Source organism: Semicossyphus pulcher, unplaced genomic scaffold (assembly GCF_022749685.1).
Source record: "Semicossyphus pulcher isolate SPU_LCO1_2020_fin unplaced genomic scaffold, fSemPul1.0.p SCAF_8, whole genome shotgun sequence".
In the NCBI taxonomy this organism is placed as follows: Eukaryota; Metazoa; Chordata; class Actinopteri; order Labriformes; family Labridae; genus Semicossyphus; species Semicossyphus pulcher.
The window spans coordinates 33,104,224-33,129,319 of NW_027211759.1; the positions used below are offsets into that span (position 1 = coordinate 33,104,224).

The 25,096-nt window shown below is 40.0% G+C and overlaps 1 protein-coding gene across 1 annotated transcript in view; it reads right to left on the reverse strand.

The window, feature by feature from the left end:
- The window catches only part of hipk3a (homeodomain interacting protein kinase 3a), a 58,730-nt gene that overhangs the window by 19,926 nt on the left and 13,708 nt on the right, over positions 1 to 25,096 (reverse strand). The window contains 4 exon segments of the mRNA XM_069687049.1: positions 2,205 to 2,328; positions 18,463 to 18,644; positions 18,798 to 18,989; positions 19,244 to 20,235. Of these exon segments, the coding sequence (XP_069543150.1) occupies positions 2,205 to 2,328; positions 18,463 to 18,644; positions 18,798 to 18,989; positions 19,244 to 20,233 (1,488 nt within the window). The 5' untranslated portion in view covers positions 20,234 to 20,235.

Consider the following 25,096-nt stretch of genomic DNA (forward strand, 5'->3'; position numbering starts at 1 on the left):
AATGATTGTTAGAATACATTACACTTTACACACTTATCTAACTAGCTTATGCCACTGGTGCATGAAAAGCCATTTTCGCTCCTGCTCTGCTTCATTCTGGATTGTTACTGTATATAACCATTGACTTTTCCAAAAGAATGTGTCAAATTGATTTTGTTCCACTATCAGATAATGTGTGGTCTCTAAGCCATGTGCATGTAGGATTTACTGTGATGCAGTACAACTGGATCAAGCTAATTTTTAAAATGTTTTGACTAGTATCAAGCAAATATTGTTCTGCCAATAAATAACATGGCCAGTGCCAGAATGAGTTGGATTACTTGGCTAACCATAAAAATCATATTTCTACTGCTTTGATACATTTCTGCTACATTTTTTAAATAATTTGGTATACTTCTGTGAAATTAACTATAGGTCCGTTTCCCTGCTATGTGAAGATTTGTTCCTAAAAATCATTAAACTCTCTGGCTAGCAGTGTTTTGAATACTTTTCTCTAAATTCACTAATTCAAGAAAATCCAATGAGCAATGGTAATCCTGAAGTGATTAATTTTATAGCCTGTATAAATGCACATGAATGCAGGTGCAAGTGTCTTCAGCCCAGAACAAGAGTGAGTGAGTGAGTGTTGTTTATAAATACATTTTGCTCTGTAGAGTGGAACTGCAGTGAACCTTGGCATAGTCCAGCATACCTCCCGGTTCTCGATGGGCTTGCCTGAGTATTTGACCTGCCATGGCCCAGTGGCATGACAGAGCTGTCACTGCAAAACCAAACTCAAGGTCAGATAGGTATTATGTCGATATAATGCTCGATTTGTTGAACTTCAGTCTTACAGTGAGAGAGATCATGGACAACGAATAAAGTCTCTCTCTCTTTCTCTCTCTCTCTGCCATCAGGAACGCGCACGCTAGAATCAGTTGCGGCCTGATTAGACAGTTTAGCTTCTTCTGATTGGATGGTAAGTTGACAACGTGGGAGTGAGCTGATAGGCTGGTTATCTGAGGCGTAAAGAAACGGCCAAATTGCAGACATGCAGATAGGAAATTTGTGTATGAAACTCAGACTTTGGGAAATTTCAAAGTTGAAAATATTGTGGCATAAATTCTAAGTCCACATACACAAATAGTTTCAAGAGCTACATAGACGTTTTTACACATTTGCAATTCTTATCTGTGTGCACAAAATATTTCTACACCTGCAAATCTATTTATAAATTAAAGTAAGGACAATTATTTTTAAAAATTCACATATTTTGATACTTGCATGCAATACATGAAATACAACTGCGGGCTCAAAATCATTTTGACCATTATTTGACTACATATACATCATATTTACCCACAGAAGTGGGGCTGGGTATCGATAAGGATTTCTCAGTTCGATTCGATTCCAATTCACAAGGTCCCTTTCCCATTCGATTTCCGATCCGATATCAATTTTTTAGGTATATTTCAGTTACAATATCAATGCACCTCTAACCTGGTGCATTACCAATTTTTTTTAATGTTTACAAGGAAGTTACATCATGTACTTTTTATTTAACAATTTAACGTGAGTGATCAGACATTTTTTAAAGATCGATCTCGGGATTTATTAATCGATATTGGGTCATTCAAATGAGAAACGATTCGAATTGGAAAAATCGATTTTTTTAAAACCCAGCCATACACAGAAGCCCCTCTCATTTCACTCTGTACCTTCTCAAGGGCATCAAACAGAACCGGAGTCTTCTTCATCTCTTCTTTCTCTCTTTGCTTTGTTATTTTATCTTTTTTTGCTTGTTCTTTCTTCTATGTGTTTGGTATCTCCTTTGAAAAATGCCCAATTATTTTGTAACTGTCTTTACTGTCCTCAAACATAATGTTTTGTGTGTTTTGTACAGTCTGGCACTTGTAAAGTACCCCTTTGTTTTGATGTATTGTCTCCACACGTTTGTGCTATTAAAATAAATAAATAAATAACTATATAATGAACATAATTTTGAGTTGTGGCAACTGTCAAAGCAGTAACCTTATGATTGTAAGCATTAAATGTGTATTATGTAACCTTTAAAAAAGCAAAATTCTGTCTGTATATTTTGTACTCTTTACCCTTGACCGAAAGGAGGGATATATCTTGAGGGTCCCGTCCCTTTTCCATGGAAGCATGTTGTCTGTGATACAGTAGCTTGTAGTTCTTGCATGTTTTTGTTTCAGGAATGTTACCTGGTCATACTCCAGCGCCCCGGGGTAGAGGGGCCAGCCCAAGAAGAGCTCAGCCATCACACAGCCTAGTGACCACATGTCTATTGCCTCGCAAAACTGCAGGCCCAAAATAATCTCCGGAGCCCTACAAAGACAAAAAAGAGGATAAGACGGTAACATCGGGGATTATGTTACACATAAAATATTTTTAAAAAACACAGTTAGATCCCTGACAAAAAATGCCTATGGAGTCACATGAGTGGGAGTGCTTGGTCTCTGAAGCTTTTGTTGTATTGATTGAATTCAAGAAGAGAAAGTAAAACATAATGTTGTTGGGATTCACTGCATCTCCAATATTGGAATGTGTTAATTTATGGACTTTAAACTGACTCTTCAAAATGGCAGCTGAACTTAACACTCAAACTCCCAGCAGCCTCTAGGTTTTCACACCTTCATGTGAAAACCCCTCCCCCTGGCCAGGTCGGTAAAACCGGAAGACCTCCATTGTTTCTGCATTCTTTTTGTTCTGAAGCTCTCTCTTTGTTCAACCTTCTTGGCGGGCAGTGGCCAAGAAGGTTGAAGCTGCTGCCGCAGTTCCCTCCAATTCAACAGCTCTCATGGCTTGCTAACCGAGCAAGGCCTCAGCAGCGATGCGAGATCCTGCTGAAAAGATTACCGGTTTACTCAGCACAAACTAGTTACCGTAGCAGCAGCTGAAAGAGTCTGCCCGCTTTTCAAATAAGGACAACGGAGCAACGAAGGACCAGTTTCCCTCCAACTGGATACCAACACAACGACTGCAACTTCACTAGAACCACTGCTCCCCCAGCCCAGTTGAGCAACAGGATTGTCGGCCTAACAAGCTGCAACACAGCACTGCAATGCCTTTCTGTCCACGGTCTGATAATGTAACATCTGGGCAAAGCTAGAATAACTCCGGCTAAGCAAGAATGTTCACTGTATCGTAATGTTATTGATTTGATTTGTTACCGAGTTGTATTGTTGTAATGTCTGTTTAGTCAGGTATTGATTGTAGTTGAGGTTACTTGTGCTTACACAAAGACATAGTCTGCATGCTAAATTAACCTCTCTCTTTCCTAACCTGGCATTCTTGAGACTTACATACACAACATTTTGGACTGACCTGTTGACCAGACTAAACAGCCAGGAATTAAACCTCCCGGTTCTTTTTCTGGGTCTCGACCCGTCCCATGTGCTCAGTGCAAGTTGGTTGAGACAATGGACAGCATTCAGTGGCCATCTCCCCTATTTGCCACTGAAGCCATGTAGCCTCTTAATGGACACAACGTCCATTTGGGTCTCTGTCTGTCCTGAGACAGATACACCCTTCTTTTCTCTCTCTCTCTCTCTCTCTCTCTCTCTCTCTCTCTCTCTCTCTCTCTCTCTCTCTCTCTCTCTCTCTCTCTCTCTCTCTCTCTCTCTCTCTCTCTCTCTCTCTCTCTCTCTCTCTCTCTCTCTCTCTCTCTCTCTCTCTCTCTCTCTCTCTCTCTCTCTCTCTCTCTCTCTCACACACACACAGACACTTACACATGTAAATATTAGCATTAGTTAGATTACATGTTTTACTTCTGCTTTTATTGTCTTTTTAAATAAATCATTGTGTGGAATAAAATGCTGTCTATTTAATGTTGCACAACAATGAATACTGCCAACCTCTTCTGCATTTGAACTCCAAATCCTTCAACCTACTAGCTATCAATAATTGGGTTACAGTTATTAAGTTAATTATTAATCAGAGTCTATATTGATAGTCTAGTATACTTTATGAGACTGAGGTAATTAGATGGTTATTTTCTTAACTTTGTTAAGTGCAGGGTTCGTACACTTTTTTAATGGTCAAATTCAAGTACTTTTCAAGGACTTTCAAGGTCAATTTTCAAACTTTTCAAGTACTGTAAGCAGTTGTAAATTGCATAATGTGATATAAATTCATGCACACACAAATTGGCAATTTCACTTTTTATTAACCAAGCTGTTGCATATGAACACATTAACTTGTATGTTGTGCAAATCAAAACAAATCAACTTAAGTCAACCCGAGTGTGATCCATCCCATTCAGTAGCGGAAAAATAACAAAAATGCATCAACCACCACAATTGTGTATTGTATTATATAGCAATAATAATTAAAAATAAGGCAAAATGTTCCACTACATGCATCCATCACATTACTTCACAGTGGCTCAACAAGTGCAGATGAAATATATCAACTTCAGCTTACATTAGTGTACTTTTCTGTTGAGAAAAAAAACAGCTCTATATGACACAAATACTTCAAGGCCAAATGATTTAGGACGTTTTAAAGATCGCATTCAGTTCCTTCATCTTCTCTGCCAACGTTTTCTCCAACGCCTCAAGATTTTTCTCTTTTTCTTTTGCTGCTCTTCTAAGTCCATTTGACTTTGAAATGAGGTAGAGTTTGCCCTCTGATTCAGCTTTTTCTGCATTGCCATCAGCAGATTTCACCAGGGCTTTCACATCCTCTTCCATCCTCTTCTTTTTCACCTTCATCTCTGTTATCTCATCCATTAATGTTTTTTCTCTTCTGTTGCTTCTGTTGATCTTGCTTTTGACGTCTTTCATCATCAAGGTACATGTGGTACTTCTGCCTGGCAGCAGACGCGGAAAGTAGCAATTCCTTTGTGTAGCCAATGTTTTGCAGCCCCCCAATAAAGCGCACAAGGTCATGGATGATCTGCTGAGAAATCATTGAATGTTCTTTGAGGTTCTCCACCATCATCTCCTTGTTGACGGAAAAGCCCCTCTCAACAGAAGCTTGACCATGCGAGAGGAGTAGGCAGAGTCTTACTACCTCCCACAGATGGCGAAACTCGTTTGTTGGATAAAAGTTCATGGTAAAACTCATCCAACCTATCACTTTGTGGATTGAACTTTCTGAAGGCATCCGATGTTGACATCAGGTTGTGGTCAAAAAAGCAGCCAAACTCCCTAAGAGCATCATCACAGCATTTTTCCTCAATGCGGCCAGTTTCCACAAGAAATCGAAGAATTGTGGTGAGTTTTTGGACACTCAACTCTTTGTTGTTAAGGAGCACCCTTGGATCCAGAACAGACAGGCTTCTCACCAGAGGACATTTAACTGGTGCCTTTTCACAAAGCTTAGACACCATCTTCATCAAAAAAGCTTGCAGTTCTGCCTGAACTCAAGCCTCAACCTCTCAGCTCCAGAGTTCTTCACATGTTCCTCCAAGGCTCGCTCTGTAGAGAATCCAATTTTCAGTTTGGTCACATCCATGTGGTTATCTTTTTCCTCATGCTCCACTCTGAGAAGCTTTACAGTGTTAGTTGCATTCTTCATCACACTCGGCTTGACAAACTTCTCCATTAGACTTTTCAGCATAGTTGTGAGATCACTGCACATAAATGGCAGCATGGGTTTGTCTGTTTGGTATAGCTTCAAAAATGGTGTGATTTCCCTGGCCACCATTAGGAAGAAGTTGAGTTTTGCTGAGAAGAGGTCATCGTGCACAATCATCTCAGCTTTCTTGAAAGACTTTGTGCACGGTTCTGTGACCTTTTTTGCTTTGGCAGCACTGATGTATATTTTCAGACAGGGCAAAATCTGAAGAGCACGCTCAGCCACCTCCACATTTTCTAGCCATCGGTGACTACAGAAGTCAAGAGGGAAGGATGTTGAACGAGTGACTTCTGTGTAGTCCTCTCTATGAGCGGGGACATCCTTAAATAGCCATTTAAGGCTGGACAGGGCATTTCCTAGGTCCCAGTCTGTGGATGCACAGCCTGCTCTAAAGGCATTATGTAATGTGTGCAAACCACAACTTCCAACATTTAGCATTTTCCTCCCAGTTTGCTTTTCAATGTTCTGCTGGGCCAGAGTGAACTTCCAATTCACATTCGGGCCATCCATTGACAACTGAATCAGGTTCTGGAAGCCTATATCTGAACACACTTTTTCAATCTTCTCATAAATTTGCTCTGCAGTGTGATGACCCAAGAAAAATGAAGTCAGGTACCTTGAATGTACTTTATTGTTCCAGAATCTCACATGAATATCAATCTGGGACTTCTTCAGTTTCTTATTTAGACTTTCATCAAACAGAAGTACATATCCAGACTCTTTTTTGGCTATGGTCTTCATGAGGGAAGAAAAATGAGGAGCAATCCCAAATGTGGCGAGGTATGCCACTTTTCTCTCTCCACAAGAAAACTGCTTAGCAATGTCACTGTCAGGAAACATGGTCCGGAAAATGTCTCCTGCATTCTCACATGACTTGAAGGAATAGTGACTGGTCACAACTTTTATTGCCCAACATATTTCTGCTTTGAGTGTTGGATTAGAGCTCACATATGAAGTTAAGTTGCTTGGGGTCTTGCTGGTTGTCTGATGTGGAGTAGAAGACCCAGAGGATGGTAGACGGGGAGCTGTTACTCCACTGGCTGCTTCCACCGCACTCGTTGCTGGTGTGGCTGTTGCTGTAGCTGTGTTTGCTGCATGGCTTGTTGGCTGGAAAAAATCCCCCACTGTAGGACCTGGATGTTGAAATGCTCTTAGCAGATCTTGATGCTTTTTTCCTACCACCAGAAATAAGCAGAAATTACATTTCCAAAACTTACTCCCAGGTATCAGTAAGATGTTGAAAATATTGTGTGTATGTGTAACCACACATTAAGACATACAGTAAGAGAGCCATGAAGATTTGCATTGGGTGGGCCAAATTATATCAGCTGTAGTCATATCATTTTAAAGACCTTAACAGGGCACATCAGCCTAATGCTTTTCTGAGGAGAAATTGTTTTATTTTTTCATATCTTTTCTTCTGTTAAAATTGATATTGTTATTGTTACTGCTATTAATAAGCCTTCAATGATCAGACACAAGCAGCGGCTGCACTGCTGTCACTTGCGGGGTGTTTGTAGCTTGTTGTAGCAAGCCCATCAGAGAGAGCGGTTATTTTTTTTTTTTTTTTACATTTGACTATTTTATTTCTCTCCATTTAATCGATCGGTTGAGTCAGATTGCTGTTAATTGTGAATATGATTTCAATTTCAAGCATTTAAAAGCACTTAGACCCAAAATTCAAGCATTTTTCAAACCTTGAAAACACAACATTAAAATTCAAGCATTTTCAAGGATTTCAAGCACTCGTACGAACCCTGTAAGTGGTGCCCCATACAGAGGTGATTTAATGTAGAATAAATCATATCATCATTTTTAATAATTAATAATTATTTTTAATAATACCTCCCTTTACTTATGGAATCTGACTGAGAGGCATAGTCCGGTCCCACTAATGTGTCCTTGGTAAACCTAAAGCTGGGCATACACTGTACGATTTTTGAAAATCTTGTTGTTAATACCAACACGTGTACGAGTAATTGTCTACGATGTACGGCCAAAGCTCACGATTTATGTACTCACACTGTACGGTCCGATCATCAAACACTACCAGAGAGCTCACACTGTATTGGTGAAAACCATGTGAAAACGGCCCGTCGGCCCCTGCTGACTGTCCTGTCTATTAATAGCTGTCAATAAAGATTTATTTGAAAGCTCCGACGCCGGTTTGTTTATTAGCAACATGCTAACCAAGCAGAAGAAGGCTGCGTTGTTGATTGCAGCGATACTGTGCGCTGAAACCTCAAAAAAGAAGCAGCGCCGGCACATCTGGACACGGAGATGGCAACATACGAGGACAGTACGGGTTGTCCATTTTACAACGTGAATTGGAGGTAAGGAGGAAACGTTGGACAGGCATTCATGCTGTTGCCACAGCTCAACCAATCTCGCCTCCATATTTCTGTTCCACCGACGCGTCGCCATGGTGAGTTATCACTTTGCGCAGGCGCACTGAGGGAGAAATGCTCCGATCGGCTCGAGGCTCTGCTTCCACTGTGCGAAATTCTTTGTCGGCCGACATGTCAGAAATTCATCCGACCGTCCGACGGTGGTCCGGGAGCAAATGATTGGCCCTCGCCCCCCTCTGTACACTGCACGGAAAAATAAGCCCGACGAAACGGGAAGTCGGGCCGAGCGTCGCCAGGTCGTGCGTCTCACAAATCGGGTCAAAAACGGGCTCAAATCGTACAGTGTATGCCCGGCTTTAGGGTATAATAGATAATTGAGAGTGTAGCGCAAACTCTGTCCACCATGTAAAATCCATTTTAGGGGTGATATTGAATTTACAAATGCATGACATATTACAAGATTGTAAAACACCATTTTACAATCAGGATCCCAAACATCCAGATAATTGCCATTTCTACCACCTGCAGTCAAACCAGCGCCTACAACTTCATGTATATTATAAATTAAAAAAAAAAAAAACAGTAATCTTTTGGCTATGTTGCTGTGTCCAGAGGAAATCGCTATTTATTTAAAAGTATCCTCTAATGTTTGATTCAGCGTTACCCGGAGTTAAACCAAAACTTCACTCCTTTCAGTTCTAATTTTTGACATCTGTACATCATTTTCACGAATTACAATAAAAAATTAGTCAGTGGCATTTTGCTTGTGGGGCTTTTGTTGCACTTGCAGTTGCGTAGTATGTGTGGTTATCAGCACTACACTGCTATCTGTCTCTCCTCCAAGCAGAGAGGCTCGTACACTGAGCTGAAATAAAATATGCACATAAATCAGGTTTATACGGTTTATGGCGTGTGGTGTTTAATTGTGGTATTAGATCTTTTCAGATACAGGTAGTGGCATTAAAGAAGTCAGAACAGTGCATCCCTAGTTTTGGCCCCATATCCTGTCCTGCATGAAGAACTCAATTTAGCTAGCCACCTTGATAAATCTCTCTGCTGCCATTACAAAAAAAACTAAAATTTCTCCTCAAGATAGCAACGCACCACAAGTTTGCCTGACCCAAACTTCATTTTAAGACCAACATGCCCATGGGCACTAACATGGGTTCAAGATCACTTGCTATTGTTACTTGATATCACTTGGACACAGTGTTTTAGTGTGCTCTGCTGTCACTGCGGGAAAAAAGAAAACTATGCTTAGTGTTGTGTTGACATGAAAAGTGACCACAGGGTTGGTGTCTGTTCATCTTTTCTCTCCATGCCCTTATAAATGCATAATCTGTAAGATTTTTCTTCATATTACAATATGAAGAAATATCAAATGTTATAATGTGAGCTGTTTTTAAAATGTAATACTATTATAGGCCATAACTCGTTATCATTAGAAAAATCTCTTTATGAAGCCCCCGAGGGGTCATGGCCATATTTTTTCATGGGCTAATTTTGTGTTCCCTCACAATACATGTGCATTCCCTTGCAACATTTTTGTGTTCCCTCGCAATATATTTGCTTTCCCTCACAATACTTTTGTGTTCCCTCTTAATACATATTGCATTACCTCGCAACACTTTTCTTCTTCATCTCCCTCTCCATCTGAGCAATATATGTATTTCCGCCCAGCTGCTCCCAGTGCAACACGCCAGCATATGAAGTATGCTGATATAGTAATACTGCTCAAAAGGAATGGTTATGTAATTCGTGAAAGTAAACTTACGCGGATTCTTGGATGCAGAGATCTCTCCAGAAGAAAGCAGTATGGATGCAGATGCTGCAGTAATGCTTAAGGGTCCCTTTTTGTTTTGTGTGTCTGTCTTTGCACTTAACTGCTTTGTCTTGCTTTAGAGGTGGACATTGGGCTTACCTTTATTTTAATGATGTGATGTCAGTTTGCCTACTTCCAAAGAAATATTATGTATTTCTGCAAGCTACACCAAATGATGTAAATTCCTTGATTCTCGGACATCTCTCAGTATAAATTATAAACAAGTGTCTGGAAATAAAGAATCATATGTTGGGCATGACTTTTGTTAAAAAAGTTCTTAATCAGATTACATTTCTACACCAATGTTTGTTAGACTACATTATTAAGATAAGATAGGATAATCCTTTAATGATCCCCCAGAGAGGGAATTCGGGTGCTGCAGCATCAATGAAAAAATGCGCAAGTAAGTGCGTACAAATACAATTATAAGAATAGATAAATGAAAAAAAATAAGAGGTATATAACTGGTAAACAAGTAAAGAAAAGTGACAAGTTAAAATGACAATTATGGGATGAAGTGACATGGTATGATTAATAGCAGAAACATTTTAACAATATGAAATAATACAGTATGCTATGAGGTATAAGATATACGATAGTACAATCGTAGTAGTAAGATACGAAAGTATAATACAAAACGCGATATAAAAAAGCAATTAAATATAATCTAGTATAACATAATACAGAGATAGTACAGTAGTAAAAATGGAACGTAATACGGTACTGTACAGTATCCTATATCATAGTACGGATATAATGTATGATATGGAATAGTTTTTCTTTTTTTTTTAGATGAATAGTTTTACTATGCAGTGTATTAAGTTTTAACGGTGTGTACATTTTCTGAGAAAGCCAGACAGATGACTTTATGAGTGTATAACATCTATGAGGACGAAGGATATTAAAAAGCTCTCCCTACTAATGAATAGACAATATTGCGGTGGTTTGGATTTTTCTGGCGGTCCATCATACAGAATAGCGTCTATGTGTTTTCTCTTCAGCTGCTTGTGCACAGCACTTGTGCTGCTGTGGTATGCCAGCGAAACTTTGTATAGGGTACAAACCACCTTTTTGTTTTGTGTTAATTTGAAGTACTCCCTTGCTTTCAAAGCCTTGGGCCTTTGGCAACTTTCACTCTGAACCAAGTCGGACCCTGCTGCTGCCGCCACAGCCATTTTTAAAACTGTGTTGCATTGACTGGCAGTGCTCAGCTGACCAATGACTTGAGCCAAAATGACTGACATCATGAAGCAAAAGAAAAACAATGAAAAACATTGCGTCCATTAAAAATATTCATGTCGACGCATTTTCATCCCCCATGCTTCCACTCAACAACTACAGTTTATCAGGATCAGGATTACCAGGATCCTGTTTGTGGATTTCAGCTCTGCCTTCAACACCATCATCCCGGACCTGCTTCAGGACAAGCTCTCCCAGCTCTAGTGCCCCAGACTCCCTGTCTTCAAAATACAAGGGGTTTCTCTTTTTTTAATTTAAGTTTGCCTTAAAATAAATGTGCAACAAACAAAGTCTGACCATTTCAACTGTTATATTTTCAGGGTATATATATATAATATTTTATATTCTACAGCATATCATCCACTCCACTGAGAGGGTGATTGGCTGCAATCTGCCATCTCTCGAGGACCTGTACAGATCCAGGATCCTGAGGCGTGCAGGTAAGATTGTGGCCAACCCCTCTCACCCCGGACACAGTATCTTTGAGACCCTCCCCTCTGGCAAGAAGCTGCGGTCCATCCTGACCGAAACCTCACAAAAGAGGAAAAGTTTCTTCCCCTCTGCAGCCAGCCTCATCAACAGTGCCCCGGCCCCAAGCTGATTGGCTCTGACAGTCTTGTTTTTGCTTTTTTTAAAGCAGACTTTTGCATCATGGCCATACTGCTGGCATTGATACTACCCATAATTGTAGCAAAATCCAGTGAAAACCCAAGACCTGTATAAAAAAAAAAAAACAGCTTTGCTGTCCTAACAATACAGTACAGCCATTGTGCAAAGTGAGCACTGAAGATAGTGGAGGCTGTATTCTGAAAACCAGTCTCCTCCTCGGTGCGGAGCCCCCTATGGTTGGATGCGCCCTTACTGTGCGTTCACACCAAACGTGAACAGATGCGTATCTGTGGCGAGATTCCATACAAAGTCAATGCAATGACCTGAGTAGACGCGAATTTGCTTCAGGCGGTGCGAATGATGCAAATGATTCCGACACGAATTCACGTGAGTTGAAAAAAATGAACTTCCTCTGCGAATTCGAGATTCTCCTGACGCAGTTGGTTACCGTGGAGATAAACCCCGGTTTACCTCCTTCATTCCGTAGCGAAGGGCGAATGTTCGCCTGTTATTTAAACGCACATTTCGGTGGTCAAACTTGCATGAGTAATGTGAGGCAAATATTCGCTCAATGTTCGGTGTGACCGCAGTAAGTACTGCCTATACTGCCTATGCCTCGGGCCGGCCCTGCTTGTGACCCCTCAAAGTGCTTTTAAACCTGTTAAGTCTTTTAAAGCTTTTAACATATTATATACACACACATTGACACTGATGGCAGAGGCTGCAATGTAAAGTCCCCAACTGTCAATCAGTAATATTCACACACTGATGGCTATGCCACCGGGAGCTCTTCGACACGTAGACTGAGGGAGCTGAACATCCAACCACCAACCTTCTGACTGAGAGAGGATCAACTACCACTAGGCTAAGCCACAGCCGCCTCGCCAGTTAAAAATCTTGGTACACCTACTTTCCATCCTCAGAGAACTTCTATATCACATCTGATGGGGCATATACAGCTCCGGAAAAAATTAAGAAGCCACTCCATTTTTTCCTGAAATCAGCATCTCTCTCTTCATGGCATGGCCAGCCGAATCCAGATCTGAACCCGATTCGAAACCTACTGAATGTGATCCAGAGGAAGATGGATGTTTACAGGCCATCGAACAAAGCTGAACTACTTGAATTTTTGCGCCATGAGTGGCATGGAGTAGGTCACGTTGTGTGAGCCTCTGCAGAATTTCAACAAAAATACTATTTTAAAGAGCACCAAAGTTCTCAAAAACTTGAAAAACATGTCCTTTTAAGTCAGTGGGACAAGTAATTCCGAAAAATAGTCTAGACTAGACTCATTCTGCAGCGGCACACGCACACGCTACGATGGGGCCTAGGTCTCCTACTACAACCTCGGCACCAAGTAGCGGTCGGGCTGAGGATAACCCTCTGCGGAATACTACATCCATGGACACCACACCCCTCACAGTTGAGCTGCTAGCCTCCATCAAAGAAGACATTGCCAGCCTACAACACGCCTACTCAACCGAAATACGCACAGTAATGACCGAGGAGCTTTCTTTTTTATTACACCAGACTGCAAGCGGTTAGAGTGGAGATAGCTAGCAAACAAAAGGCTATTGAAACAAATACTGTGGTGCTGAGGGCCACCACGGGGGAAGTGAAAGACCTTGAAGATGGGCTTAACCGCTGCTTCTAACATGGACAAATGGTTAAGTTATAAAGATGAACGCACAACAGTGCACAATCCAGGCAACTTTCTCCCTCTCACCCAAGACACAGTGAAGATTTCACAATGCTGTCTTTCATAAGCATAGCAGTTCTTCTACACATTACGCAAGAGCAGCAGAGTTTAGGGCGTATTGATTATAGGTCAGATATACCACCAGGCAAAGTTCCAAAAATGCACACACCCAGGAGAGAGTGAGGAAGCAGGGTGAAGGTACAGAAAGGAGGCAAAAGAGACTTAAAATAAAGACAGGAACAGAGAAGGCGTGGAAAGGCTGTGCACTTCATGAATCTCCCAGTGAATGTGAAGGTCAATACACAGCATTTAACATGCCATAAGAAGAAAGAAGGTCTAGAAGACATAAAGCTTGAGCAAGACTTGGCCAAATTCTGGGGTTTATTTGTGTGCCTCTGTATGTTTTCCACAATTACCCATGGGACAAAGTCAGTTTCAGGAATTAAAAGCAACAAAAACAAATTTTGGACTGAAAAGTCTCCCTAGAGCGGGGATGTCAAACTCATATGAGGTAGTGGGCAGGATTTGTTCAGATGAGACCTCATAGTGGCCGGACTATTTTTTGCAGACATCATGATGTCTTAACACATAGATATATTGGCCACTAGCAGTTTTATAATTTGAAATCATTCAATAAGAGCCAACAGATACTTGTACCAATCAGTGAGCATTTAATGTTGTTTCATGAACAACAAAAAATTGTAAGAAAGCCACATGCAATCCTTGAACATATTAACAAAGATTAATTTCAAAATTGAATGTCTTTGTCATTCACTGATGATACATTTAAAATAATGTAGGTTACAGCTACAAAACCCTAAATTTATCTGTCCTAAGTTGCATTTTAGCTCATAAAAATAATAATTGTACATAATAATATTGTACTACAGTACAGTGGCATAGTAAACTTTTTCCTATTTATACCACTCTAAACAACAGTACATTTAGTGTTTAAATCTCTTTGTGGTTCATTAATTATTCATTTGAAATATTGTTGTTTAAGGCTATAAAAACAGCCAAAAATTGTCTGGAAAGTCCAACCTGATATCGGGGTTAAACCAGCTGCCCTGGAATCAGGGCATGTGGAATCCATTGTGTAGTGAGAAGAGAGAGAAAGGAAGAGGGCGGAAGGAATTTTGCCACTCAGGTGTGTGGCTGGCAGTCTATGTGAAACTGATAGAGGGAAAGGAACACTCACATTTTCACTTGCTAATCGGCACTTTTTGGCTTTTACCAGCCTGTCTACATCAGGAACTAGTTTCTGAGCAATGGCAATTTTCATTATGTCACTCTGATGTCCTTGCTGTCAGCTAACTGTGCAGTTTTTACCTCATGTTAATACCTGCTCGCATAAATATGTTGTCCTAATCATTCTACACTATCTTTGATGCAAATGCTGTCTTTGATAAAGTAATGTCAAGCGATTAGATGTAGCTTCATCCTTTAATGGTGCGCTATACTGGAGTTTGATCAGCTCAATTAGGACTTCCTCTCTCACATGCGTAATCCCTCTCCAGCTGAGTGAAGACGGTAAATAGACTTAAACTCACGTATGAGCCACAACACTTTGTTGTTGTACGTGTCCATACTTTATTAATCCACAGGTAGAGTTTTAGACAGGAGAAACGGTCAGCTTTACTGTCAGAAAATGTTCACCAGTTAGTTTGCCTCAGCAACTGGCTAAAAGAAGATCAACTAAGAGGGCAACATTTAAATGTGTTACTGTGTGGTCGTTTGTTTGATTTAAAAAAAGAATCGAAAAAAGTTTTATTCAACCATCCTAGTTCGCTAAAAGAGCAATGGCTAAGATGCCTAATTGTTTAGGATAAAGGTTATCTCTTAGTTTGATTTAAAAAAAAAACCTGTCCATCCTGTATATGCTAAGAGGCATAGCAAAGAGACAGCCAAATTGATTTATGGTGTGGTATGTTTTAGTTTGACTTTGTTTGTTTTTTTCCAATCTTAATAACACCATTTGGATTTGTCATGAATAAAAAAAACAAATGTTAAATGTATATATCCGCCTTCTGTCATTCATCTTTCTGTTCCCACAACAATATACAGAGAAAATGGGAATTTTTGGAGCTTATTTACGAGTGGTGATTAATCGTAATTAATCCACAGCCACCCTGTGATTAGACGCTAGGTGGCAGCAGCGTGGGTGAATCCTGATGACAGGATTTTACTATATACCCCCTTTGACCAGAATGCGGTCAGTAATGGCAGAGTGGTGCTGTCCGTATTTCCACTGGTTGGTTCCATGGGAAGTGGAGCTGGGTGAAACGGATCAATGTATATTGTATATCAATAGTTGTATGCAATAAATTATATGAAAATATCAACCTGGTCTCAGAAAATTATGTGACATGACCACGACTTCTTAACAACGAATTCTGGCACTGAATTGACTGAACTAGTTATTTGATATAACTAATAAATATCTTTTTAGAACCCTAATTTGCAAACGAAAAGAACTACCAACCAAAATAATCGGTTTCTAGAATAATAGTTAAAATTTCACAAATACACCAACATCTTTTTTTTTTTTTTGGACACAGATCATTTCGATGCAGTGTAATTACTAGTTCGGCCATATTGGATATTTGATATATATAGCACATTTCTTTTTACCATACGATACACTTTATTGTCCCCTTGCTGCACACACTGTGCTCCCAATACAGTAGGATCAGTAAATTAAAGACAATAGAAACCAACACAATCCACATGTAAACAAGAATACATGTTAGTGAAAGACCACAAACATGTATTGCACATTAGAGCCCGACCGATATCGGATTTTTGGGGCCAATGCCGATTCCGATGTTAGGGAGTAAAAAAATTCCGATATCGATATATCGGTCGATATATTCACATACGTTCAAAATGTATCTCACATTAAAAAATTAAAATTCCAAATCTGATAAGTTTTTGCATGACATACAAAATTCAAATAAAATAGTGTTTCTGTAGCAGCTTAAATAGCACAAAATTAAAGGTCCCATATTATACTCCTAGGTCTCAGAGGTCCCAGAACAGTCAATTTGAAGTCTGTTGCCTAAAAACCCAGTTTGTTCCTGGACTTCAGCCAGCCTGTAACTCTCTCTACTGAGCTCTACTGAGAATAAGCTGTTTCTGTGTCTGTAGCTTTAAATGATAATGAGCTGTTCCTGTCCACGCCCCTCCCGCTCCGGTATCATGCGCTAATTCTGTTGCTATTGGCCGGCTCTGCCTTCAGTCAAAGAGGGACAGGCACCTTCCTTCAACACCGACTCTGGTTGGCTATTGTAGGCTGAGAATCAGTAATGGAAGCTCCTATTGGTTCAAATGAGACCTCTATAGAAAGCTAAGAAGCTCGCCTCCACCATGATACCGGAACGGAGCGGCGCTTCAAAGGGAATATGAAGTTATTATAGTAAATACACGGGGAAATGCGGCATTTCTGACGGCTGATTAGTAACGACGAACGGCGATCCATGGACACTTATTGATGGAATAATGCTTTTGGACTAAATACTTTACTGGATTATATCATCTGGACCTTTAGCAATGTACCAGGAGTGAATTATGAAAATAATATGCATCAGTGGAATACAGTGAGCCTTCATCGGTGAGTTACGTCAATTTTGTAAATGTTTGTTTTTGGTATGTTGCCGTTGATTGTACCCGCTGTGGTGATTGGATCTTTTAATGGTTAATTTCAATCAAATCTTGAACTTGATCGTAGCTTTCCAATGATGTGACACATGAGTGGCAACATAAAGTTATCATCGTAGCTGCACGGCAAATGTTGTAGTAATCGCGATGACGGCCCGCCGGCGGGCCGTAGAGTGGTAACGGGTTTTAACATAGTATAAGGAAACTATGTTACCAACAGTAACTTACCTTAGCTGCTATGCTAAAACCACATTCAACAGGCTATCACGCTCGGTAGGCCTATACAGTAAAGCAACATAACCTCAGACGAAGGAGGTAAAAATAGACTCCTGTGCTCGTTTGTGCAGCCAACAACAGAGCAACTGCCATGCTTTGCCCGTACCTTCGCCATGTTTATTTTACCGGAGCAGCGTTACGAGAGGAAAAAAATAGCGCCTGCGAGGAAGTTTCATGGGGCAGACCAAACATTTATCTGGGGCGGGGTCACCAACCTGGAGGAGGTGTTATTGCCCTTCATGACGTCATGTAGGGAAAAGCTGCAATCAGGCTGTTTCAGCACACATTTTCTGAAAAGTGGAGCAAGTTTTGCATAATATGGGACCTTTAAACACATCAGTGTGTGTATACAGTGTATACATCAGTGTATGAATGTGTGTGTGAATGGGTGAATGTGATATGTAGTGTAAAAGCAGCTTTAAGTGGTCGAAAAGCGCTATATAAGTACACACCATTTACCATTTACCATATCTGCGAAGTGCAAATATCGGCCAATAAAATCGGTTGACCAATAAATCGGTCAGGCTCAATTGCACATAACCCATATTGCACAGATGGCGTGGGCTGAGCTGGTGACGAAGACCCCAGGAGGAGGGGCCTAGTTTGAATGTGTTGCTGACAAAATGTAAGGAAAAATCCTACTTATTACTTTAGCTAATGCTTGCTGGTAAAGTAAATATTTTATACCAGGAAGGTAGCTTTAAACAGTCCAATTTTAACATGAATTACATTGTGTTGCTCGGTAGGACAGTGGCTAATGTGCCTTACCTAATGTTGTATTGTGTATTTGCTCACCTGTCAGATATCTATTCCTGTAAGTAAGCTGTATCTGCTCTGGTTGCTGGTTATCAATGTTGACTCACTGAAAACTTTTTTTTGGGCAACCTCCCCCACCATCTGACACACAATGAATTCGCACAAGGCCTCTACAATTCAATCCAATTATCCAATTAAAATTTTCATTTTATTAAAAAGACATTTGGATTGTGAAAAATATTACTGAACACTTATTTGTAAATGGACAAAAACAGTCTATTTAATCGTCCCAGCAAATTATTATTGTGGGATTTAAAAACTGTATTATAAGCAACACACGCACCATTAGGGGTAAAAATATGAATGGGTCATTCAACTCAAGCATTGCCCAAGGTGTATGAGAGGTGTATGAGAATAGAAAATCTAAAAAAGTGATCCTATTACAGAGATTTGAATGAATGGAGAGTCCTCACCTGTAGTATCTGGACTGAAGGTAAGTGGAACAAACAGCCTTGGAGACATGGCTAGCTGACCCAAAGTCAATGACCTTGACTCTGTAGGGCTGTCTTGAAGGGTCCACCAGCATGATGTTCTCTGGCTTCAGGTCAGCATGGATAAAACCCAGAGACTTCAGCTTCTTTAAGGCTGTTGCCACCTATACATATTTTCAAATATAGAGAGGTATTATAAGCAAGTTTGGCACTTAAATCAACTTCTATGAGCAACTGTATTTGTATCCATGATGCTGTGTATTTTATCTACATGTACTGATTATGTCTGTGTATGTCTATAATAGATAACACTTTACCTGCTGCAGAATAGGCCTAATGATCTTCAGTGGCAGTGGACTGAATTTGTTCTGTTTAAGGAAGTCATATAGGTTTTGCTCTAGCATTTCAAACACCAAGCAGGTGTGTCCCAGGTGCTGAAAGCACTCCAGAGCACGCACCACATTGTGATCCTCTGCATGCTCGCTGCTCAACTTTGACAGAATCTCTACCTGGGGTTCGAGACCAGAAAAAACAAAAACAAATATTGATTAGAACAACTGTATATAATACAAAGAAGAAGCCAGAAGAAACTTAAGCAAATAGTTCTTCAGAATCTAGAAATGTAAAAAAGTGTCTTTCAGTAGTGATTTCTTTTAATGTGCTGGTGTTTCCCTGACCAAATTGCAGTCACAAGCAACTAGGTCATCCTTACCATCACATTTTTCAAAAAATTCAAATATTTCCAAATCACACAAATCCTTACCTCAATCTGTCCCTGACATGCATAGGATGGGTGGTTCTTCAGTATTTTGACAGCCACCATTTCATTCGTTCCCCTTTTCCAGCACTTCACCACCTGACCAAATGTTCCACGACCCAGAAACTCCAAGACTTCATAGCTGTTTTTCAAGGAAGACAGAACCTCATTGTGAACTAACTGATAATCACCATCTCCTGATCCAGTTCGACCTACTATAGTTCCTGCCACTACCTCAGTACTGCCATTTAGCCTCATTTTTGTCCCATCTACCTTTATACCCCTGGTGTCTACCACCTTAACCCTGTTGTGTTGAGAATGCAGTGTCCCTTTATCACCGGTGTCTGCGCTGTTCCATGTGCTGGTTTGCAACATGGCCATAGGTAGAGCAGACAACTCCTCCACTATCTGCATGGTTCCGACACAGTTGTGTTCTTGCAGATGTTTTCTACTTTCACATATCTTGATGGGACCTGTATCTAATAGGTTGAGGTATCCTTCGCTTGCTATTATTCTTGTATTTCTGCCCTTTTCCTCCTCTGATCTGAAACAGGCCCTTATGGGCAACCCGCAGTCCAAGCCTCCTCCTGAGTGAGTTCCACCACCGTTCCTACAAAGCCTCCCTTTTTGCGAGTCTCTGCTCTGGAAAAGAGGCTCCTGGATTGCAGCCGAACCTTCTACCTCCCAGTTCTCCTCTTTCTGTAATCCTGCAGTCTGTAATGCCCACTCTCTGGTCTCTCCAAACTGCAGTCCCCTATGCAGTCTTCCTGACTCAGCACCAGTTGAGGATGGGATAATGTTATTGGGATAGGCAATACCGTAGTTAACTCCAATCACATAGGTCTTTGGAGGGGTTTGGTGCTGAAAGGGTCTGATGGTGTTATTTCTGCGGTTAGCTTCCTCTTTGGGTCTGCTGGTACCACTGTTGCTGGTTCCTAAGGCACTTTTTTGAGCTAAGTGCAGGTGTGATGGGTAGAGCAGGACTTGTGAGTCCATACCTTAAGAACAAAGATAAAGATATTTCACTTAGTCAAAGGTTTAGCAACTTGACACAATTGGAATTCAAAGCTTAAAGACAATAATTTGTCCACAGGATTACAGAATGTGCTGAATGACCTATACCAAATTGCAAATATTGAAATGACACATACATATTGGGTTTAAGTATAGAAAGTGGTTTAACAGCAAATAAGCACCATTCATCCTCCCGTGATAGACTTTAGTCTAAATAAAGCATCAGCATGATACTGTAGCAAACTATGAGATGTCTGCGATATATGGTGATATGAAAAAAAAACCATGAAATTTCACCCAATACAATGCAATTTGTTTTTCATGTACAGATATACATTAACAGTCATCTGTTTTTATCACAGAGTAAGAGAATAGTGAGAAATTAAAGTTAAAAATCAATTTCTGTCCAAGGAAACACAAAAAGGGCCTGATATTGTAGTGGCAGGACAGGGTACCTAGAAGATTTTGTAAAGTTCATTTTGAGACCATTTTAATACCATTTAAAATGAAAGTTAATGCTAACTTTTTGCCATACTGTCAGAAATATGAAGAACACGTGGTGAGAAATTAAAGTTAAACATCAATTTCAGTCCGAGGAAACAGAAAAGTGGCCTGATATTGTAGTGGTAGGACAGGGTACCCATCAGAATTTCCAAAATAAATTTTGAGACCATCTGAAATGAAAGTTAATGCTAACCTCTTTGCCATACTGGGAAAAGACACAAAGAAAACCTTGCTCCAAAAGAAATGTGCTCCAAAAAAAGACTTGATGGATTTAGAATCTCAACATACACATACGGTAATAAGAAAGTCACTCATTTTAAGACCATGTATTTAAACTAGAGGTTGCATAACTTGAACTTGAATTTTACTTCTAGAAACAAAATAAAAAAAATAAAAAAGAAGCCATTTTTAGTTTTTCTGGTTAGAAATGGCAGATACAAAATTTAAATACCACTTAAAGGTACGGTATGCAAGTTAGTCTGGTCTTTTTGTAAAATAAGTTGAAATTCTCTTTGGATTCTAACAGCAGTGAATGAATAAAATGCTCTGGAAAAAATTCGGCATCTGTAGCTGTCACAGGCCTGAAATAACCCATCCAATCATTTAATTCGGCCTGAATGCAATGGATTGGATGGCCAACTGTTGTGGTAAAAGTCCTGTCCCAAGGGCCAGATCAGGCCAGAACCCCCTTGCCACAACATAATTAAGGGCATTCTTAAAAATATAGTCTAAGTCTAAAAAAAAAGGTTCAGTAGACAAGCAGACACTAGAGACTGGCAGAATCTGATGCAAAAAGAGTTTATTTTCATATAAATACAAACAAATAGACTCGAGTCGATCTGGATGAGACTGACTTTCACTTTCAAGAGCTTGGTTATATCCATTCTATGGAACTCCTCCTGAAGAGAAGTTCTCAGTCACTCAGAAACACCTGATTTCTTTTGCATCTGGTCAGTGTCAATCTTTCTAGTGTGTCAGAAAAGGGCAGGCTCTATCCTTATTCGGGCCCTTTATGATATCACATCCTGCTGCTCCTCAGCCCCCGCTTTCAGTTTCGCCTACAAAAGTTAGAACTTGCCGCCTTAAGATCTGACCAGCTCCAGATCCAAAGTCCTTTGGTCTCACACTTTCTATCTGCACCTGGCTCATCAAAGAACACAGTTCTTCCTTGATCTTACCCACTTTCATCTGCACTTGACTCATCAAAGGACACAGTATGCCACACAGATTAACCCTTTACTGCAAAACATTTGACTATGAAATCTTAACTTTAAAACAGATGATTGTAAAACTGGAAATTACGAAAGGACAACCACTGCTAAACCAGTAGAAGGTTGCAACAGCACCAAGACGATGGCATATGCCCAGCCCGACCGGTGTTGTCTGACAAGAAACCTCAGGACATGTATAGTTTTCTTATAAAAAAATATAATAAACAAGTTTCTATACAAACTTGGTTGTCATTGTTTGTGAGACATGTAAAAAGATATACATATAATGCCTGACTGTTTATGTTGTAAGTGTAAAGAAAAGGCATTTATCATCATCAAGATTTTATTCAAAAAAGTTATAACATTATACAGATTAGAACAAGAAATGAATTTTTCTAAAGCCTTCTGGGGGTAAAACAGGAAACACAATCAAATATACATATGTTTATCCACTCAAAGTGTTATGCCTGACAGCAGCCTTCTGTAATTATTACTATTTTACACCCTTCTAGGGACAAATCCCCTGTATTGTCCATGTGGATCTGGGTAACAGTCGCATATCTTCCAGACACAGAAACTTGGTATAATTACTCTATCACCCTGTCCCAGTGCTCCATATTGCCACATAACAAATTGTCTTATGCTGCATAGCGGAATTGTATATTATAAAACTCTTCAGCTGGTACAAAATGCTGCAGCACGTGTACTTACAAGAACTAGGAAAAGAGATCACATCTCTCCTGTATTAACCTCTCTGCACTGGCTTCCTGTGGAATATAGAATGTTCAAAATATATACAATTATTCAACATTTGTCATTCAGCACTCAGCAATTCAACCAGCATCAGCTTTTTTTAACACCTTTCACACATTGCTTACATTCATTTAACATTCAAGCACAGCATTAGCAGTTTAGCGTCAGCTCTTCAACAACATATTTCACATCATTCATACATTATATTCATTGAACTTTCATGCACAGCATTAGCAGTTAAGCGTCAGCTCTTCAACAACATATTCCACATCTTTCATACTTACATTCATTTAAAATTCAAGCACAGCATTGGCAGTTTAGCATTAGCTCTTCAACAACATATTTTACATCATTCATACATTACATTCATTCAATTTTCATGCACAGCATTAGCAGTGCAGATGCTATATTTTCAGCAGACAACATTCACACCACAATTTCTTCAGAAATTGCATTTTCTAGTTGTCTTTTTTGTTAGACAGCATATGCTTAAAATAACTTAAATAACTAAATATACAAGCCGATAGCTAAATAAGAGCCAATAAGTAATTGTGCAATTCATTCCCATTAGTCAACTAATTGTTTCAATAATCCATGACTAGTCGACTTTCAAAATAGTCATTAGCTGCAGCACTATTTATGAGACGTGGAAGGGACTTCATAAAATGCCTTAATTTGCTGTTCATGTAAATTGTTGAATCATCTCCAAATTTCACATGCATTATGCCAGTCCCAGCCTGAGCAGATAAACATGAGTATTTGGTTGTAGTCATAACCATAGAACCACCTACTGGTAAGAGCCAGGATAAACATGAATATTTGGTCAATTGTCATAGTGCCACTTATTGGTAAGAGCCAGTAGTAACTTTATATACAACATTCAATCTGTTCCAAATTACACGTTTCATTAGAGCCTGTATCAACTACTGAACCCCCTGCAGCAGCGGCAACACACCTCAACATGCACAAATAAGCGAGTGCCGCCGCCACAAAATTATTGCCATCGCTGCTCCAGATTTCTATAACGTGTCCTGAAGTCGCAATTAGACGACTCTGCAGAGACTTCCGCTCCAAATGAACAGTCGTTTGCCCTCTCTCCTCGTTAAGGAAGAGCACTAAAACGGTGACATGAGTCACAGGAGGTCAATAACTCGCAAAGTCGTGGCAACCAAATAAACAACTGCAGGACCAGTTTACTCCTCACACAGTGTTCTAACCGCAAGCGAGGGTCCGCTTCGCATCGCTGACATCGGACACTGTCTGTCCACACAGAATCATATGCAGTTCTATTATGCAATGTAAACAATAGAGCCCAACCGATATTGGATTTTTGGGGCCGATGCCGATTCCAGTATTAGGGAGTAAAAAAATTCCGATATCGATATAGCGACCGATATCAATCAATCAAATCAATCAATCAAATTTTATTTGTATAGCGCCAAATCATAACCAGAGTTATCTCGAGACATTTTACAGAAAGAGCAGGGGTCCGTTTCACAAAGAAGGTTCAACAAACTCTGAGTCTAACCCTGAACTCTGAGTTGATCTACTCTGAGATAGGAAACTCTGATTTTCGGTTCCAGAACAGCTGATCAGAGTTAGTTCAATCAACTCTGAGTAGGTTCAGCCGGAATTAAGTGCGTGCACGCTGACTATAAAAAGCCAAGTAAAAGAGGTCCTCCTACGTCACACCAGCGGAGCTCGAAATCCATGCGGACGTTCAGCGAATACGAGCATGTTTTTCGAAAAATAAAGTAACACGGCTGCAGCTGCAAAAGAGAGAGAAGCGGCGTGGGAAGAAACTGCTGCTCGAGTAAATTTGCAAGTTTGAACTGGTCTATTTATTTAATACTTAATCACGACCGGAAGCTAAAATTTATATTAATTTAGGAGCAATCCAGCGGGAGAAAAACGTACATGGAAGCACTTCAATCATATTTTAAATATTAAACTAATGAAATATCATTCAGTGGCCGTTTTAATGTGCATTAGCTTTATCCCTAACATGATGCTGACTTCACATACATTATAATTCATGTTGATTAAACTGAATGTGTTAGTTTAAAAAAAAATCCAATAACTTTCGGCGTCTTATTTGAGTGCTCTCGGCAGTGGTGGTGGAAAATCTAAAAATGATGACTTTGACACAGATTTGTCTTTTGATTTTTTTTTATCATAAATATAATAGACTTTTGCAAACCAGTCAGAGCAGCACAGAGACGCAACGTTTCTTCTTTTAATTTGGTAACCGCTCAAACACACGCGTGAGACGGGCTGAATGAATGAGGAAGTCGAATGAGGGTTTTATATTCTAGAGGGAGGAGACGGAGCGAAACTCTGAGTTTCCTGAAGAAAACCTGCTCCTGACCAGGTTAGG